This window comes from Rhinolophus hipposideros (genome assembly GCF_964194185.1).
Source record: "Rhinolophus hipposideros genome assembly, contig: SUPER_9_unloc_3, whole genome shotgun sequence".
Lineage (NCBI taxonomy): Eukaryota > Metazoa > Chordata > Mammalia > Chiroptera > Rhinolophidae > Rhinolophus > Rhinolophus hipposideros.
Window position 1 is genome coordinate 14,809 of NW_027669495.1, and position 20,686 is coordinate 35,494.

Sequence of the window (20,686 nt, forward strand, 5' to 3'; positions counted from 1 at the left end):
AGGAAAAAACACAAATACATGGAGATTAAACAACATACTATTAAAGAACGACTGGGTCAAAGAAGAAATTAGAGGAGAGCTCAAAAGATACATAGAAACAAATGACAATGAAAATACATCCTACCAAAATTTTTGGGATGCCGCGAAAGCAGTTTTAAGAGGGAAATTTATATCATTACAGGCCTATCTCAAGAAACAAGAAAAATCCCAAATAAATAACCTCATGTTACACCTTAAAAAACTAGAAAAAGAAGAACAAGCGAAACCCAAGGTCAGCAGAAGAAAGGAAATAACAAAAATCAGAGCAGAACTAAATGAAATAGAGAACAAAAAGACAATAGAAAAAATTAATGTGACAAAAAGCTGGTTCTTTGAAAAGATTAACAAAATCGACAAACCCTTGGCTAGACTCACTAAGATAAAAAGAGAGAAGACACTAATTAACAAAATCAGAAGTGAAAAAGGGGAAGTTATCGCGGACACCACAGAAATACAAAGGATTATCCAAGAATACTATGAAGGACTATATGCCACCAAATTTAATAACTTAGAAGAAATGGACAAGTTCTTAGAAACATATAGCCTTCCAAGGCTGAATCATGAAGAACTGGAAAATCTTAACAGGCCGATCACCAGTAACGAAATTGAATCAGTCATCAAAAACCTTCCCAAAATCAAAAGTCCTGGACCAGATGGCTTCACCAGTGAATTCTACCAAACCTTCAAAGAGGATCTAATACCAATCCTGCTCAAACTCTTCCAAAAAATTGAAGAAGAGTCAGTACTCCCTAACTCATTTTATGAGGCCAACATTACCCTGATACCAAAACCTGGTAAGGACAACACAAAAAAAGAAAACTACAGACCTATATCTCTGATGAATACAGATGCTAAAATGCTAAACAAAATTCTAGGAAATCGAATACAACAATGCATTAAAAAGATTATTCATCACGACCAAGTGGGGTTCATCCCCGGGGCACAAGGATGGTTCAACATTCGCAAATCCATCAATGTGATACATCACATAAACAAAATAAAGGACAAAAATCATATGATTCTATCAATTGATGCAGAAAAAGCATTTGATAAGATACAACATCCATTTATGATTAAAACACTTACTAAAATTGGTATAGAAGGAAAATACCTCAACAAAATAAAGGCCATATACGACAAGCCCTCAGCTAATCTCATAATTAATGGTGAAAAGCTGAAGCCCTTTGCTCTACGTTCAGGAACACGACAAGGATGTCCCCTATCACCTCTGCTTTTCAACATAGTGTTGGAAGTCCTCGCCAGAGCTATCAGGCAAGAGAAAGAAATAAAAGGCATCCAAATTGGGAATGAAGAAGTTAAATTGTCACTCTTTGCAGATGACATGATGCTATATATAGAAAACCCTAAAGACTCCACCGAAAAGCTATTAGAAACAATCAATGAATACAGTAAAGTTGCTGGCTACAAAATCAACGTACAAAAGTCTATTGCTTTCTTATATACCAACAATGAAATCTCAGAAAAAGAGATAGAAAAAAACAATTCCTTTTGCAATTGCAGCAAAAAGAATAAAATACCTAGGAATAAACTTAACCAAGGATGTGAAGGATTTATATGCTGAAAACTATAAGACATTTTTGAAAGAAATTGAAGAAGACACAAAGAAATGGAAAGACATTCCGTGCTCATGGATTGGAAGAATCAACATAGTTTAAATGGCCATATTACCCAAAGCCATATACAGATTTAATGCAATCCCCATTAAAATCCCAATGGCATTTTTTAAAGAAATAGAACAAAAAATCATCAGATTTGTTTGGAACCACAAAAGACCCCGAATAGCCATAGCAATATTAAAAAAAAAGAACAATACTGGAGGTATCACACTCCCTGATTTTTCCTTGTACTACAGGGCTACAATAATCAAAACAGCTTGGTATTGGCGGAAAAACAGACACATAGACCAATGGAATAGAATTGAGAACCCAGAAATAAAACCACATAAATATGGACAGATAATTTTTGACAAAGAAGCTAAAAACATACAATGGAGAAAAGACAGCCTCTTCAATAAATGGTGCTGGCAGAATTGGATAGCTACGTGCAAAAGAATGAAACTGGACTGCTATCTGTCACCATGTACCAAAATTAATTCAAAATGGATCAAAGACTTAAGCATAAGACCTGACACAATAAACTGCATTGAAGAAAACATAGGTACTAAACTTATGGACCTTGGGTTCAAAGAGCATTTTATGAATTTGACTCCAAAGGCAATGGAAGTAAAAACTAAAATAAACAAATGGGATTATATGAAACTGAAAAGCTTCTGCACAGCAAAATAAACTATTGACAAAATAATGAGGCAACCAACTGAATGGGAGAAGATTTTCGCAAACAGTTCCTCTGATAAGGGGCTAATATCCAAAATATACAAGGAACTCATGAAACTCAACAACAAAAAAACAAACAACCCAATTGAAAAATGGACAGAGGACCTGAAGAGACATTTTTCCAAAGAGGATATACAAATGGCAAATAGACATATGAAGAAATGCTCAACATCGCTAATCATCAGAGAAATGCAAATGAAAACCACAATGAGATATCACCTCACCCCAGTCAGAATGGCTTTCATCAACAAAACAAATAGTAACAAGTGTTGGAGAGGCTGTGGAGAAAAAGGAACTCTCATACACTGTTGGTGGGAATGCAGACTGGTGCAGCCGCTATGGAAGGCAGTGTGGAGGTTCCTCAAGAAATTACGAATAGAATTACCATATGACCCAGCAATCGCTCTCCTGGGTTTCTACCCCAAAAATATAAAAGCATTTCTCTATAGAGGCACGTGTACTCCAATGTTCATTGCAGCTTTGTTTACGGTGGCCAAGACATGGAAACAACCAAAATGTCCTTTGATAGATGAATGGGTAAAGAAGTTGTGGTACATATACACAATGGAATACTATTCGGCGTTAAGGAAAGATGATATAGGAGCATTTGTGACAACATGGATGGATCTCGAGAGAATAATGCTAAGTGAAATAAGTCAGACAGAAAAAGCAGAGAACCCTATGATTTCACTGATATGTGGTATATAAACCAAAAAGAACAAGACAAACAAATGAGAAACAAAAACTCATAGACACAGACAATAATTTAGTGGTTACCAGAGGGTAAGGGGGTGGGGGGTGGGTGATGAGGGTAAAGGGGATCAAATATATGGTGATGGAAGGAGAACTGACTCTGGGTGGTGAACACGCAATGGGATTTATAGACGATGTAATACAGAATTGTACACCTGAAATCTATGTAAATTTACTAACAATTGTCACCCCAATAAAATTAATTAAAAAAAAAATCCCACCAAGATATTTTCAAGCCTTTGCTGTCCCCGCCCTTGGGTAACGCCCTCATTACCCTGAGGACTGAGGTGTCATGTAGAACAGCAGCCTCTGGGGGAGAAGGAGGGAGCCTGGTGGGTGATCCGACTGAACCGAAACCGCTCAGCAGGCCTGTAGCTTATAATATAACACTGTGACCAAGGCGCTGGGCGTGGGCTCTGCGCTTTCTGTCTTCCACACACCCCCTCAGGCTCACCACCTTATCTTTTTAGCCACTTCTTGGGTTATACTACCCTCACCCCTACGTTGTTAACCCTCTGCTATATTTCACATATATGCCTTTGTGGACATCAGAAAGACTAGAAAGAAGAGCTTGTCTGAAAGCGACCTCTAGAGATAATAACACAGAGCACAATGGAGACAGTACATGTACCAAGTGCCAGAATATGCGGAGTACTTAACCCTTTTGGTTTAAGTTGTTATCTTATAATAAATAGTTACCTCATTAAAAACTATTTAGGGGAATTCTGACAAGAAATTTTATAATAAATAGCGTTGTCTAAATCATAAAGCTTCAAAAACACTTTGCTTAAAGACTGGTAGATCAGATTAACTCTATGAAAACCGCGAGAAGGAAAAATACAATCATGTAAAACCAAAAATGGAGAGAGATGCAAATGTCCTGAACTAACTAACATTTTAAAAGTAATTTATTCACTAACATCATTTTCCAAAATTATACTATTTAGTAAGCTTTCATTTCCTATCAATCTCAGGAATCTGCCTGGATAAAAATTATACTTTAGAGGCAAATTAATGAGCTCGATTGATTTTCTCTGACTTTGGACTTACTTGTTTAGTTTGTTTTCCAATGATGATCTAAGTTTTAATTCCTCTAGGTAGAGGTGTTTACATTCTTCCAATTCTATTTTACAAGAAGTTTTCACTTTGAAGAGTTCAGATTCCAGACGTTTAAATCTGAGTTCCATGTCACTTATGTAAGCGCCAACATGGTCATTTAACGGGTGTACGTTTTTTTGAGATGCTGCTGGTTCCTAAAGCCAACGGAAAGGATACATTTTAAAAATAATTATAAACTGAATAATTACAGTCTGTTAGTATTCTTTAGTTTTAAGTCAATGATTTGGACGGCAATTTAAATGTGAAAAAAGCTGAAGTTTAAAATATTTATCATCAATACGGAATAAAATAAATCTGAATCATGAAAATATTTTGAATCATCTCATCTAACAATTCCAATAAGAGAATCAATTTTAAATTTTAAAAATTGAACAATATGACTTAATAATCTAAGAATATGGTGCATTTTATTTTCTTTATTTCCTAATAGTCTCGTTTTATATCAATTGGTCTTAAAAATCAAATGATTATCCAGAAAGAACAAATCTCAAAGATCAATTGAGTGATAATAATGATGGGAACTGAAATATTTAAAAGGAGAAGCAAATAGCACCTTAGTTCCAGAAAATCTAAAAAAATAAAAAATAAAAACAACTGCCATTAAGGGGAGTAGAAGAATCACATACACTATGCATATCGAAAACGTAATTTGCAGCAAAATGAATTAAGGTGTGTTAAAAATCAATGAATTAACCTGTAAAAATAGATTTAAAAACTTTTTCTACTACATCCTGTCTTGCTCAGTCTTCAATATCCCAGAATTTACTGTGTTCTGCTTCACTCTTTTCTACCACATTCGTGACTATATGAATTTTGAGGTTTAATAATTTTTATCTCCACTCTTTTTATTCTCTACTTTTTCACATGACTTTTGTACTCCTTTCATAGATAATAACTCCTGTTTAAGATTGATTTTCTTCAACAAGGTATAGATATCTTTTTTTAAAAACACTTTTTAAAACAAATTTTTTTTTTATAATTGGGGAACAGTGTTTTTTCCAGGACCCATCAACTCCCTGTCAAGTAACAGTTTCCAATCTAGTTGTGGGATGCGCAGCTCAGCTCCAAGTCAAATTGTTCTCTTCAATCTACTAGTTATGGAGGGTACAGCTCACTGACCCATGCGGGAATCGAACCGGCAACCTTGGTGTTATGAGCACTGCGCTCTAACCACTGAACCAACTGGCCGGCCGCCCACTGGGGGCTCAGCTCCAAGCTCCAGCCATTGTTTTCAACCTAGTTGTGGAGGGTGTAGCTAACTGGTCCATGTGGGAATCGAACCAGCGACCTTCGTTACCGAGGATTGTAACCAGCACGATGCTCTAACCATGGAGCCAACTGGCCACCCCACAGATGGAGACATTCTGAAGATGCAGTTTCCAGTTTTGCTTTGAGAGCCTCATTCTGAATGAGTAAGATAGTATGATTTGGTTACGAAGGAAGTTGACTGAGAATAGTCTAACCCCAAACCAGTATCAACTTGTGAAATAAACTCAGTTGCCATAAAATGTCATCCGTACTGTAGTAGATCCTTATTATGTGGAAACTTGCATTACTCAGAATGAAGAACAAAGAGAAAAGCACCAGGAGACTCAAAAATGTATCCTTTATTGTCATCGACTTTGCCACACAACATCTGTACTTGATTTTCTACGATTTCCTGAATGATTGGTTCACGTTTTTCTTCTATAAAATGACTGTAAGTCACCTTTGAGTTGATAGTCTCTCACCTGTTCCCCATTTTAACTCTCCGTAATTTCTTACGAAGTTGTAGGGAGTTACGAGTAACTCATCTTGAGTTAGTTAGGCCTCCGTCAGCTACAAATGTTTCATGGTAATTTGAATTGCTTTCAAGAAGAAATGATTCCCAAGGTTAAGGAGAAATCACATCTCACACTGTGAATGTTTAGTGAGATGATCGCTACATTTTTTTCAACAACAAAAAAGTGTCTTAATTCGATAATGCTATCTTGTAATCCTCTTTCCACAGTATACAAGAACATCCTAAACAGCAATAATAACAACAACAAATCTGCTGGAATTTCAGTGATACTGAGTTGCGTAGAACTACTTTCCTTAGATACAATGCTTATTTGGTAAGATGAGGTGAGTGGATGGATGTAGTGTTTTTAAAACATGGCTACAAATTCTTGACATTTCTCCATGAAATTCCCTCCCTTTTAATATGTGCTGGCCTTAGGAAGTAACTGGATTCTAGTGCATGGAATAGGGCAGAACTGCTGTGAGAATGCTATGCCTGCGGCAGAAAATGTGATACAGCTTCCATCTGTATCTCAGGGAAGCTCGCCCTGAGAACCCAGCCACCATGTTGTGCAGATGAAGAAGCCCAGGACACACAGTGAGGCCTCCTACAGATGTTCGCGCTGAGACGGCCCCAGTGGGCATCCCGGCCAAAACCCCGCTTCAACTGCTACACGTGTGTGTAACAGCCTTTAGATGATTCTCATTCGCAGCTTCATGGCAACGCAGCTGATGCCAAGTGGAACAGAAATGAGCTAGTCTCACTGAGCTTCACTCAACTGCATTACTGGTGAACAAAACAGATGCTGTTTTGAGCCACTAGCTTTTGAGTTGGTTTCTTGAGCAGCAATGAACAACTGGCATTGATACTGATATTCAAAATGGTGTGAGGCCACAAAGAAAAGCAATCTAAAACCTGTAGGAGTGCCTTTCCACCAGGAGGTAGGTGGAACCCGAAAGGATGTGGAGAAGAATGAGAACGACACCCACAAGAGCCTCCAAGAGACGGTTATTGGGGGCTTGCGGGCCCCTAAAGAGGCTGGCCACAAAGACTTCTCAGCTAGTGAAGAAAATGAGTCTGAAATCCGGATAAAAGGGGACTTTTGCTGTGAAGTAACCAAGTAACATCCATGAGATACATGAGCTAACAAAAGACTGTGAACTGTAAAGGAACCAGGACTTATTGTGTTCAAATGTGTTTCCCAATTACAGCCTCTCCCACATGCCCTGTTGTCAAATCATGCTAAAATGAAGAAATGGCTTCTGAGTGAAGATCAAATTCGCTGTGCTCCCAGGAAGACATGATCTACGGATGAGGACAAGACTGTAAAGCCTTCCTCAAGACTTCGAAAGAGTTAAGGTGGGGCCTTAAATCCTGGAAGGCTCTTAAAAGGAAAATAATTTTATAGGCATGGTCCTACAACAGCTACAGGAAGCCCAAGAGCTTATCTCAAAACAATTTATGACGGTGGCTTTTCTAATGGCACGAACCCCAATAAACTCTCACGCAACTCCAAGTTTTTAGGATAATCAAGTAGCAAAAAACCACCTTGTTACCTTGGACTAATAAAAACCAAGAGAGTGAAAAATAAGAGGAGGCTTGTGGGTCTTAGACATTTGGGTGGAGGAATGACTCTGAGGGAAGAGCTGCAAGCACAGGTCATTTCTTATGAAAAGGACAGAACAAAGAGCTCACAGGGGACAGCAAAGGGCCATGGAGAGCATTGGCATGATTAGGACTAAGTCCTAATCAAAGAACGGACAGCACACATCAGGCTGTATTTCAGAATTGCTATGGACTAACGTGCCTTCCACTTTCTATTTCTGCAGGGGAAACTTCAGCAGTCGAGCAGAATGTTGGGTGTGTGGGTGGTAGATAACTTGTCTCTTCCTTTCTCATGTTTTCATATTGAAAGGAATTGTCCTCAAGGAGCTTTATCCTAGAAACCAAAACCCAGGCCCTTCACCCCCATTTGCACCAGACTAAGATGGTAAAATCTTAGATTCGAACCTGAGCCTGATGCCATTAAATTGAGACTTGTGGCGAGTATTGCGTAGGGATGAGTGTATTTTCCATGTGGGGGGAATATAAAGAATTGTGGCCAGTGGACAGATCAAGGTGGTTTTTAAATGTGTCCGTAAATTTTGAAATATTCATTGCATAAAACCACTGGAGTATGGGTCAACATTAGTGACTTGCTCCTAATGAACAGAATATGTTGAAAGACATTTCGTGTGAATTCCAAGACTCCTTCACAAAGGGCAACACAGCTCCTGTTGGTTATGTCTCTGAGGATCTGAACCTTGGAATCCAGCCCCGTGTTGTGGGGAGGCTCGGGCCACAATGCGAGCCGGGTGTTCAGGTGTAGTTGTTCCTGCTGTCTCCTCCAGCTAGAGAGCCGACCAACAGTAGGCACCAACTACCGGACACATTGCTGTACAAACTTTCAAATGATTGCAGCCTCCAGCCATCGAGCTGCCCCAATTGAAGCTGAGGGGAACGGAGACAGATGGCCTTGGCCACACTCTTCTTAAGTATGGATCTGTGAGTCAAATAACTGTTGTTTATTTCAACCACTCCATTGGAGAGTTAAGGAAAAAATAGCCACACCTTCTGGATTAAAAAAAGAGATAATAGTAAACGTAACTTATAAGTTATTAATTACAGTTATCTTCTTTTATTGCACTTTGCTGTATTCTGTTTTGCAACTATGTTTTACAAATTGAAAGCTTTGGACAATCATGCATTTAGCAAGTGTATGAATACCACTTTTCCGACCAAGTTGGATTATGTTTGGCAGTTTAGCAATGAAGTACTTTTTAATTAAGGTATGTACACTGTTTATTTAGACATAATGTTACCACACACTTGATAGACTACAGACTAGTGTAAAATAAATTTATATGCACAATTCTTGTGATTCACTTTATTGGGTTACTAGTGTATTGCTGTGGTTGGAACCAAATCTGCAATATCTCCGAGGTATGCCTTTAGTCTCCTTTATGGTGTAATCTAAGTAATGTGGAGATTGACTTATTAATGACACACAATGCTAAAGAGAAGAAGCAGTGAATACAAAAAAGGCATAAGAAGTTTCTCAAGGGTTCCCTTCAATGACAGCTAGGCAGGTAGGCATCTTTAGAAGCTTCCCTCAACGTACAGGATAAGGAAGACTGGCAAGGAGACATATGATTTCTAGTATGATAGTTGTAAAACTAGAAATAGCCAGTTAATAACCAAAATCAAACCTTTTTCCTGATTTCCATTCCCTAAAATTCTAAAAGAGATAGGCAGCTTTCAATATTTATTCATCAATCTAGTACTCAATCTTCACTTCCTTTTCCTCGGTGAGAAAATAGAGAGCATTATGGAATAATTTTTAATCTCAGTAGTAAAACAATCATAGTGTCCTCTGGCACTATTTAAATACAATCTCTCCTTTACCATACTTCAAGCTTGTTTGTATGAAAAGGGAAGACCATGTCTTCTGAATCTTATACTGAAATGCTTCTCCGTATCACATAAAAAGGCTTTGACATTTTACAATTCACATCACGAATCTATTATTTGTTTCTGATTGATTAATTACTTCCTGAATTTTAACAGCTGTACTCTTGAAATGTTTTCTTTGGATGGGATGAAATATTTATTCCATTAATTATATATGAAGCTAAAGGTACAACTATGCATCTCAATGTGTTTCTGAGAATGTAGGATCTATGCCAAGAACAAGATTGGCACCAGTGTTTCAGAAAAGAACCGGGTCAAACAGAATCTACTTTTCAATTGCAAGATGATGGATTAGAGAGATTTCTAAAGAGGAAAGCAGATGGTCCAGGTTTCATCTTCTCTTTCCTAGACAGTGAAATCTATGGAAGAGGCTATGGATTAGGAGATAGACAAAATGAAGAAAGTTGTCCACCAAGTATCAGATCTAATTACCGACATTTGATGGAAATGGGAGGGAAAGGGAAGCACTGGGTTAAAGATTAATGTTTTGAATGAAGAAAACAAAAGGAATGAGTCGACTTTGTAAGCCTAATATCCCATCATGTCATAAGATCACCAAGGTCTGCGGGCCACAGTCTCCATCCAGAAGCAAAACATCTCCACAGAAGTGGAATTAAAGATATTCCCCTACATTGACATTTTATTATTCCATAAGGCATCTGGTAATATGCAAGATGACTGGGGAAGCGTTCTCATAACATTTGATTTGGTAATGGCGTAAGGACAGATCTATAGATCAATGAATCAAAATTAAGGATCCGGAAATTAACCTCATATGTAGAGCCGAGTGATTTTTGACAAGGGTGCTAAAAAATCCAATTGGATGTGAATAGTCTTTTGAGCAAATGATACTGGATCAACTGGGTATCCACATGCAAAAGAAAAAATTAGAGCTCTACATCATACCAGATATAAAAAGTATCTCAAAATGTAAAAGCTAAAATTATAAAAGCTTAGAAGAAAGCATAGGTATACGTCTTCATGAAAGAGTTCGTAATTGAGTGTTTAAAAAAATAGATTAACTGGACTCCATTAAAATAAAATGCTTCTGTGCTTTAAAGGATACCATTGAAAGACTAAATAAGCAAGCTAATGAAAGGGAGAAATATTTGAAAATCCTATATCTGATAAGCGATTTGTATCCAGGATATATAAAGAACTCTTACAATTCAACAAGAAAGAGACAGTGCAATTTTAAAAGGGCAAAGGAATTGAAACAACAGTTTTTCAAAAAAGTTATACAAATGGATAATAAGCATGGGAAAAGATTGCTCAGCATCATTATTCATCAGAAAAAACTACATCAAAACCACAATATGGAGCAGAGAGTTCACTAGTGGTTCCTTAGGGCTAGGAAGAGTGGGAAGGGCAGACTGGCACACGGTGAAGGCTAACAGTACACAGATACTTTCCAGGGTGATGAAAATGTTGTAAAACTGATTGTGATGATGACTGCATAAAGCTTTTAATACACTAAAAGCCACTGCACTGCACACTTTAAATGATGGAACTGCATGCTATGTTCATTATATCTCAATGAAGATTGGAGCCAGTGCTTTGGGGTCATGCAACGGTGTCCTTCTTGGCTTTAGATCACTAGCCAGGGTTGAGACATAGGAGAGGTAACAGTATGCCCTTTTATAGAAAAATGATATAGAAAATAAGCTATCTTTTTCACTGCTTGAGTCTGTAAAATTAAGAGAGAAATCAGTATTGTACTGCTCAAAGCATTGAGTGGTTTCTATTTCCCCAAATTAAGTGATTTCTGGGTCCCAAACGGATTACAAAGTACCTTCTGTTTTAACCTAGCCATCTGAATATCCATTTCAGATTGATTGGGTTCTAAATCTCCAAGGAAACTAACCTCTCCATTTTGACTGTCATGTAGCATCCTTGTATTCTGAAAGAGGGTCTTCAGTCTGCAGAATTGTAGAAAACGAGTAAGTCAAATTCTTTAAGAGTAAATGTTTAGGAATTATTTAAAGAGATGATATGTCTATCATACAAAATAAACAAATCTATAAATTATGATCCTCTCCTATTTGTTCCAGTATAAGAGTTTGAAAGCATACTAATTAAATTATAATCTTAGGTAAGTAACATAAAACAATTGTGATACATATGATACAGACTTCACATTGTAACAATGTAAGGTTCTTATAATTAAAGTATTATTAATATCCACTTAAGATTGTTAGTATCAAACATATTAAATATCAGCTATAAACCAGAGATTAGTATCCAAGGTGAAGAAGAAAAGTATAATATATGTGGATGTTTTGAAAACACGCCAAAATACCATTCGGTGCCTACTGACCACAGTCTACCAGAAGAAAAGAAAGTACGTACCAACAAGAGATCATTCAAAATAGAAAGAGAAACCGGAAAGAAAAATCTGAAGTCTGAGTGGAGGGGAAAGGAAAGGGGCAGGGCTTTAGAAGAAAGGAAATTGGAGAGATAATGTGTCACAGTCTCTTCGAGTCTGTCTTACGAAGAGATCTTTGCTAGCACAAAGTTAACAAAATGAGAATACAAAACAATGCAGAGAAAGACAGTGACATGGGAGAAAAAACACTGAGGAGAATCAGAGAAAGAACTTCATTCAGTAAGCAGCAAGTAAACAGAAAGCAAGCCACGTGCGGGCTTCCCAGACGTTGGGAAAGATTCCATTATTATTTGAGTGAGATGATTACTCATCTCATTCTTTTTTAAGTTATACATATGGTTTGGTATGTATGACATATTTTATAACTGACAAAAAAGTAGAAAGAACATAGAAGCCAAATCAATAACAATTCTGATGTTGTTAAACAATACCACAGATAGGTTTTTAGACATTAAACTGTTAGAATGCTGAAGGCAAGAACACTACGAAAAGAAGGAAAGATTACCAAAGAGAGCACAGACATCCTGCAGAAATAAAGATTCAAGGGAGACCAGGAAGAGTGCAGTTGACAGTATATGCAAAAGACACGGTCATTATAGTTTTAGGAATCATTCAAAAGTAGGTATAATATTTTGGCATTCACACAAGTTTGACTATGCTGAGTTTCTGATGTAAATTTGTAAGTAGGATAGCTTTTTTAATTATGAAAATTACAGGTATGAAATACATTTGTACTTAGGTTTTCATAAAGTGAGAATTATAATGAAATAGTAATTAATGGTTGACATGATCTGAAATATTAAAACCTTACCTGGTAACCTCTGTCTCTAATTCATCATTTTTCTTCTTTTGTTGATTCATATTATATTGCAGAGATTCTAACTTCTCATAGTACTTTAATTGTTCCTTTTCATCCTCAGACTTTGAAAAACATTTTTAAAGAAAGTTAATTTTAAAAATCTAGAGACTCACTCTTCTTTCTTTAAAATATGATTCCTCATGAGCTCATGAGTAATATGTGTACACAGGTGTATAAAATGTAGTTGTAGACCTGATACCAATAAGGACAGAGTTCAAAAACAATGACATTTCTTAAAGCAGCTGAAATGGATTTTGCAGTGTCATCATTGGTTTCCTGGAATTTAAATTGCCAAACTTTCTTAAAAACAGAGGCTTTTACATGTAAAAATACTAAGTGTTAAAGAATAGATTTAAATAGTGGTTCTCTTTACATTTTAGTTTCAAGAAATGCTCCCAGAGACATTTTCATCAACATTTCAAGATTTTACAGGGTTTATGGAATCACATTTTCGTATGATAATCTTTGAAAACTTCCTGTGCAGTCCCCCTTAGATTGTGATAATCTGACATGAGCATCAGATGAAGACTCTCATTCTCTGTAAGCGTTCTTCCATAGGTTTCAATTTCTCCTTTTCTAGTAAATATTTTTCTCTTTAAAGTTTATCTTCTCTATATTATGTAAAAACATAACTTTTTCTTGATTCCTGTAACTTTTTCTGTCATCCTGTTTTTCTTCTTAGACTCTAACCCTCTTTAATATGTGGTCTCATCCCCAGGTCCATATTTTCGCCACTTATTCTCTTCTTTTACATGAGAGCCTGACTTTCTGTCCTTATAATTGCGCGAAAACATTTTTCAGGGTCATCTCTTTAGTCCTTGTCCTGCTTTACTTCTCAGCAGCAACTGATAAGGATGCCCACACCCTTTCTATAGTCTTCTCAGCCCCACTCATCTCTAAACAGCAGTCCTGGTGGGCAGGCCTTGACCCTTTTCTATTCCTCTTTTTAAATGCTCTCAGGTCCTTAAATCCTAGTGCTTCAAACCACATTCCCTCATCTACAGTGGCAGCCTTGACCCCTTTACTGAGGTCATCTGTACTTTCCTTTTTCCCCTCGAGCTCCTCATAGACAGTGTCCCTCAACCACACACTCATAAACCATGACTTGCTGTGGATCAGCTCATCTGGTACATTTCATGGGGATTCTTATCACTGTTACTACGAACATAGCGTTATTTTCAGATCTTGGCAGCTCCTCACCCTTAGGATGTTGACCAGCATACTTTGTCCTATTTTTCTCTCAGAATGCATAAGTTTTTTCATAAGGTTCACATTATCTACTATTCGCCTTTCCATTTTTGTTTGCTCTATTGAATAACTTCCTATTCCTTGGGACCTGACCTGACCTATGGAAGTGTTCTGAAATTCCTTTTGCAAGTACACTCCACCATCTTGTTTGACAGCTTAAGTCAGTTGGAGCTATCCTTTCTTCCCAGTCCAGATGCTTCCTCTCACATTGTGTGAATCAAATATCTTAACCCAGGTACTCTCTCACCTTGGGGGCTATTGATCGAATTCGTTGAAACCTGTCATAATTAAACTTTTGATTTACAGGGTAGACCTTATGGTGGCTGATAATTCTGTCGAGATCCTAATTACTTCCCCTAGGAACCTATCGTCCCTCATTATTTTGGTATAAGCTTAATCAGTTGTGGGTGTGCTTACAAATTTTTCTATTTTTTGACATTCAATATTATTTTATATTAATTTTAGGTGTACAGCATAGTGGTTAGAATTTAAGTAATTTAACAAAGTGATTCCCCTGACTCATCCAGTACCCACCTGGCACTATACATAGTTATTGTCATAGTATTAACTATATTCCCTATGCTTTACATTACATCCCCATGACTATTTAGTAACTACCAATTTGTACTTTTTAACCCCTTCACCTTTTCCGCCCTGCTCCTAACTCCTCTCCCATCTATCACCCTAAATTATCTAGTACTCATCTGATGCCATGTGTTGTTATTGCAATATCATTAATACATGCCTTATACTATACCCTGGATCCCCATGACTACTTTGTAACAACCAATTTGTACTTTTTAATCTCTCCCCTTTTAACCCACTTCACAAACCCCCTTCCAGCTGGCAACCAACAAAATGTTCTTTGTATGTATGAACATTTTTCTGTTTGTTTGTTCTGTTCTTAAATCCCACTTAGAAGCACAATCACAGTGCATCTTTCTCGGTCTGACACACTCCACTCAGCACTGTACTCTCCAGGTCCATCCACACCGCCACAGATGGCCAGAGCCCATTTCCTTCTGTGGCCAAGCAATATTCCATTGCATACATGTATCATCTCTTCTTTATCCATTCATCCATTGATAGGCTGCATGCACATCTTGGCCATTGTAAAGAATCCTGCAGTGAACATATTGATGTACACGTCGCCTCGAATTGGCATTTTTCGGTTTCTTTGGATAAATACTCTGAAGTGGGATATCTGGGTCATTCTTCAACTCTTGTGATAGCCTTTGTTTAAAAGTCTATATTGTGTGATATAAGTATTGCTCCCACAGCTTTTTAAATTTTATTTTGTTTTCATGAAATATCCCTTTATTTTCAGTCTCTGTGTCTTTTGATCTGAAGCAAGTCTGTTGTAGGGAGCATATGTAAGGATCTTATTTTCTTATCCTTTCAGCCACCCTGTGTTTTGATTGGAGAATTTAATCTATTTACACATAAAGTAATTGTGCATAGATATGTAGTTACTGCTATTTTATGATTGATATTTTTGTTCTTCCTTTTTTGTTCCTTTTAAAGAAGTCCCTCTAATATTCCTTGTAATACTGGTTTGGTACTGATGAACTCCTTCAGTTTTTTTTTTTTTCCTCCTGAAAGCTCTTGATCTGTCCTATGATACTAAATTATAGCTTTGCTGGGTAAAGAAATCTTAGTTGTAGGCATGTCTTTCATCACTTTGAATATTTTGTGCCAATCCCTTCTGGCCTACAAAGTTGCTCTTGAGAAATCACCTGCTAGTCTTATGGGTGCTCCTTTACAGGTTACTAACTGCTTTTTTCTTGCTGTTTTAAAGTCTTTATTTGCCTATAAACTTTGGCATTTTAATTATGACGTATTCTTGGTATGGGCCTGTTTGGGCTCATCTTCTTTGAAATTCTGGGCTTATATGTCCATTTCCTTTACCAAGTTAGGGAAGTTCTCAGTCATTATCAAGTACATTTCGAATTCCTTCATTTCTTCTTCTCGTAGTACCCCATATGATAATGTTGGTATGCTTGACATTCTCAGAGGTCCCTTAAACTGTCCTCATATTTTGGATTCTTTTTGCTGTTCTGACTGGGTATTCTCTGCTACCGTATCTTCTAAATCACTCATTCGATTCTCTGCTTCATCTAGTCAGTTTTCATTCCCTCTAAGACATTCGCTTTTTCAGTTATTTTATTCTTTACTTATGACTGGTTCATTTTTATGTTTTCTATCTTCATTTTTATGTTTCCTATGTCTTAGTGGAAGTTCTTCTTGAGGTCCCTGAGCATCCTAATAACCAGTGTTTTGAACTCTGCATCTGATAGATTGCTTGTCTCTATCTTGCTCAGTATTTTTCTGGCGGTTTCTTCTGTTCTTTTATTTGGCATGTTTCTTTGACTCCCCATGTTGGCTCCCTCCTTCTGAATGTTTCTGTGTATGAGGTAGGACTGCTGTGTCTCCCAGGCCTATCTGAGTGGCCTTATATAGTAGGTGTCCTGTGGGGCCGTGTGGCACAGCCTCCTTGGTACCCAGAGCCAGGCGCTGCAGCTCTGCCCCTTGTGTGAGTTCTCTGTGCTCTCCTGTTGTAGTGCAGCCTCTGTTGCTCTTTGTATGTCAATGGGAGGCATTGATCGTCAGACTGTGTGGTTGTGAGGACTGACCATGACTACAGTGGAGGAGCTGTTTTGCAGGGGCTGCCCCTACAGAGCAGGATTTGCTTTAGCAGGGCACTGGTGTCTGCCCTGTGTACACTTTGGTTGTGTCTTTCTGGGAGGCACCAGAGCGGTGATGCTCCTGCTCTGTCCAAAGATGGCCACCAGGTATGTCAGCCCTAGGGACTCCTAGAAGTGGCCCGGCCACAGGCCTAGTTCAGCCGCAGCCTATGTCCTGCGAGGGCCACCTAGCTTGACCACAAAGCAGGATGCAGATGGCTGCCACCTGCACCGGCTTTGGAGGTGCCTCAAGAGTTCCAGTTATGAACCATAGCCAGCTTCCATTAGTGCCATCTTGGGTCTACACAGCAAGAAGTAAAAGACAGCTGAGGCCACGTAACGCTTATTTAGGTTTTGTGAACCTTTGAGAGATTTTAGGCAAGTCTGCAGCATGAGCCAAGACAGGATGTTTTTTTTTTGGAAAAGTCACTGGAAGAAGCTTGGGTTGGCTCTCAAGTTAGGTGGGGCAGGTTCTCAGGGAATCACTGTTCTCAGGGACAGTGTTAGCCAGGTTGATGTAGACTCAACTGATGGAGGCCGTCTATGTCTCACACTGCGACGGGTGATGGATCAGTACAGAAACAATGGATTCTACAAGCACCTCTGTGTGGGAAGAAGCTCCCCTCCAGCCATCACCCTAAAGGCAAAAAACTTAGTTCCCCCCCTTATATCCCTGAACTACTGCCCAGTGTTAGAGTTCAGGGCAAATGAATCTGTCAGTTAGTAAGCCCATTCCAAGCCCTATAAAAGAATCAACTGGGACTCTAGCCATCCTTTTATCTCACCCAACCAGAATGACCAGTGGTTTCCACAGCCAGAAGCTATGGGGACATCTCTCTCTAGCATTGGAATCCTGGGCTAGGATGCCTGGTGTGGAGCTGGGACCTCTCACACCCCTAGTGGACCTCGACAAGCAAGATATCCCTCTAGACTTCTGACAGTCGCACAAGGGTCTGGCATCAGCTCGTTCTGTTTTTCTGCTCCTCCTACCAGTCTCGACGTGACTTCTTCTGTATGTCCCTAGAGGTAGGACGACTTTGGTTGAGCTTGACTTCAGGTGATGCTCAGTGATGATAGTTCTGTAGTTTAGTTGTAATTTTGATGTGGTCGTGAGAGGAGGCAAGCATGGCATTTACCTACTCTGCTATCTTGACCACAAATCCCCAATTTTTCAATTTTTGATACCTTAATATAATAGATTTCTCTATAAAGCTGTGATGTGACAACTCATGGAACTCAAATTCATGTAAGACTCCTTATCAACACATTATCATGTCACTCATATGAAAAGTATGTTAGCAACATAATGTGACTTAATTGACAAGAAGTCTAGACAAAAATTTTTTTTCAAAGTTTCTTTGGCCACAAGAAGGACCATCAGAACAATCTTCTGTTTCCCTTGATGGGCATGACTGTCTAATGAAATTGCTTAGCCCTGGCTACTGTGACTGAAAGACACCAGCTGGAAGATACATCTATGTCATTGGTCCACCTCAGGGGTCACAATGCGATCTTGTGATGGGAAATCCTAGGGAGCCTCTCCTACAGAGGACAGAAGGATGGCAGGGGAATGTTGTTCTGCTTAGGAAAGATAGTGACACGGTTTTCACTGTCCATCAGGAAATTGTCATCCTGGATGACACATCAATCTTTTCTGACATCGAACTGTTAAATTTTTAAAAGCGTATGATTAACTCAAGTGAATGGAAAAAGATTAGTTTCTAAACTTGCAAAGCTAGAAGCACTATGTTACTATGTAAGGACTTGATTGGGCATTCATTTCTACTTTTACACTGGCATCTCTTTTCTTTTTCAAAATCCAACAAAGAGAAAAGTATATTCTTTTCAGGAAACATTTGCCTAATGACCCAGTATTCGTTAATGATGAAGAAAACAAATTAGAACATTAAAAGTAATTCATTCTCCAAATCTCACTAAAGGGTTTAGATTTCAAGGGAAATTTAGAATTCTGGATCAAATCATTACTCAAATGCCTGGACTCAAACAGATATTTGTACTCCGATGTTTGTGGCAGCATAAATAGCAACAGCCAACAGTTGGAAAAACCCAAATGTTGTACACACGAAAGGATAAATGAAACATGGTGTATATCAAATGTTGCCTTTAGACTATCACAATCTTTTTCTATAAAAATCTTACTACAAAAATCATTAATTTTATGAACTGAGATTTCTTTCTCTGTGGAGAGGAATTACGTTACTCCCAGCAAGTAGTATCAACATGAATACAGTACTTTTATTAATGAGACTGTTCTTATTGTCTAAAATATCCTTATATGCTACTATGACAGACATAGAAATTCCTTTGCAGTATGACAGAAATGAAGAGATTCACTTACCAAACTTGTACCTGACAGGTGCCTGAGAAGCTGTTCGATTATGCCCACTAGCTTTTTATTTGTCAGTCTTAGGTCAGTATTTTCAGCTGCAAGCCTAAAGTGAATATTTTGACATAATTATTCTCACACCTTGACTTTAAAGCATACCACATAATCACTGAACAAATATCTAAGGTGCAACTACATAAAATCTTACAATTTGAAAAGCGCATGATTTGGCAATTGTGCTATTTTTCTAGTTGTGAATTTTGCATAATATGCAAAATTAGAGATAATGTACACAAATTATTCTTTTCAAGGTAGCTCAAAGCTGACATTTTGACCCAGCTTCACACTCATGTGTTTATTGTTATAACTGATCTAATAGTCATACTACACTACACATCTGCTTTATAAATACTCAAGTTATTTTCTGTGCTGCTTTAACTTATACTTTTGCACGTGATCTTGCATCTTCTCAGTGCATCGTGCATCCTCTGGATGTCGAGCTCCTGCTTCTTGCAGCTAAAATAAAGAAAAAGTTATGTTTACTGATGATCTATGACATCTGACAATTAAGTTCGCAAACTTGTTGCAATGATGTTGCTCCCCTTTTTTTATATATATGTGAGGGACTGTTCATTATGAATTTCTACCAACTGGACACACAGTTAACCAAGTTTACTCTTTGGAATTGCTTAAAAGATTGTGTGAAAAAGTTAAGATGACCTGAACTTTTAGCCAACGACTCATTGCTCTTGCATCACGACAATGCACCAGCTCACAGGGCACTGTGTCTGAGGGAGTTTTTAGCCTGTAAACAAATAACTGTATTGCAACACCCTCCCTACTCACCTGATCTGGTCCCCAGTGACTAAATATGTCATTATCCAAAGATAAAGAAAATATGGAAAGGAAGACTATTTGATGACATTCAGGACATCAAGGGTAATATGATGACAGCAATGATGGCCATTCTAGAAAAAGAGTTCCAATGTGCTTTGAACTGTGAACTAGGCGGTGGCATTGGTGCAGAGTTTCCCAAAGGGACCGTTGTGACCGCAGTGATATTCAGCAACGAGGTATGGAGCACTTTTGCTTGAATGAGTTCTCACACTTAATTATCATACCTTGTGGTACAAATGACCCAAGAAATCAAACATACTGTATTCCAAGCATCCCATCAACTCTAATTTTAAATATTCACATACGTGAATTACCAGGCTAGTCCAGTGATTATGAAAGTTAACAGGCTACTCTTGGGGGCAGTCAGATAGTCATGGAATAGTTTGAGGGGCAGTAACTAAATAAGAGCCAAAATGCCTGGGTTTTTATCCCAAGTCCATCAGTTATTAGCTGGGTAACCTTGAGCAAAATGTGGGAAACCGTGCTGAAGTGCTAGCAGGTGTTGTTTTGTGAAATGTTGAACCTTTGACTTCCTTGAGTGGTTTGTGCTCCCAGCAAGGCAAAACTTGCTACTTTGAGAACACAGAACTAGACAAGGTCAGGAAGTGTGGAGCTGGCCAAAAAACAAGCCCTTGTTCATGCAAACATTGTAACTACTAGATTGCAGACAGTTCTGTTACTTTTTGATGCCCAGAGTATATAAGCTGCAAAAATAAACTTGGGCTGAG

At 38.1% G+C, this 20,686-nt stretch overlaps 1 protein-coding gene across 1 annotated transcript in view; it reads right to left on the bottom strand.

Annotated features, from left to right (window-relative positions):
- Positions 1 to 20,686, bottom strand: part of LOC308502956 (ankyrin repeat domain-containing protein 26-like) — a gene marked incomplete at its 3' end in the record, with an annotated part of 46,709 nt that overhangs the window by 13,124 nt on the left and 12,899 nt on the right. The window contains exons 6-8 of the mRNA XM_081080765.1: positions 19,507 to 19,577; positions 19,074 to 19,167; positions 4,197 to 4,399 (exon numbers count right to left, since the gene is read on the bottom strand). Coding sequence (XP_080936891.1) covers positions 4,197 to 4,399; positions 19,074 to 19,167; positions 19,507 to 19,577 — 368 coding nt within the window. The remainder of the gene's footprint in view (positions 1 to 4,196; positions 4,400 to 19,073; positions 19,168 to 19,506; positions 19,578 to 20,686) is intronic.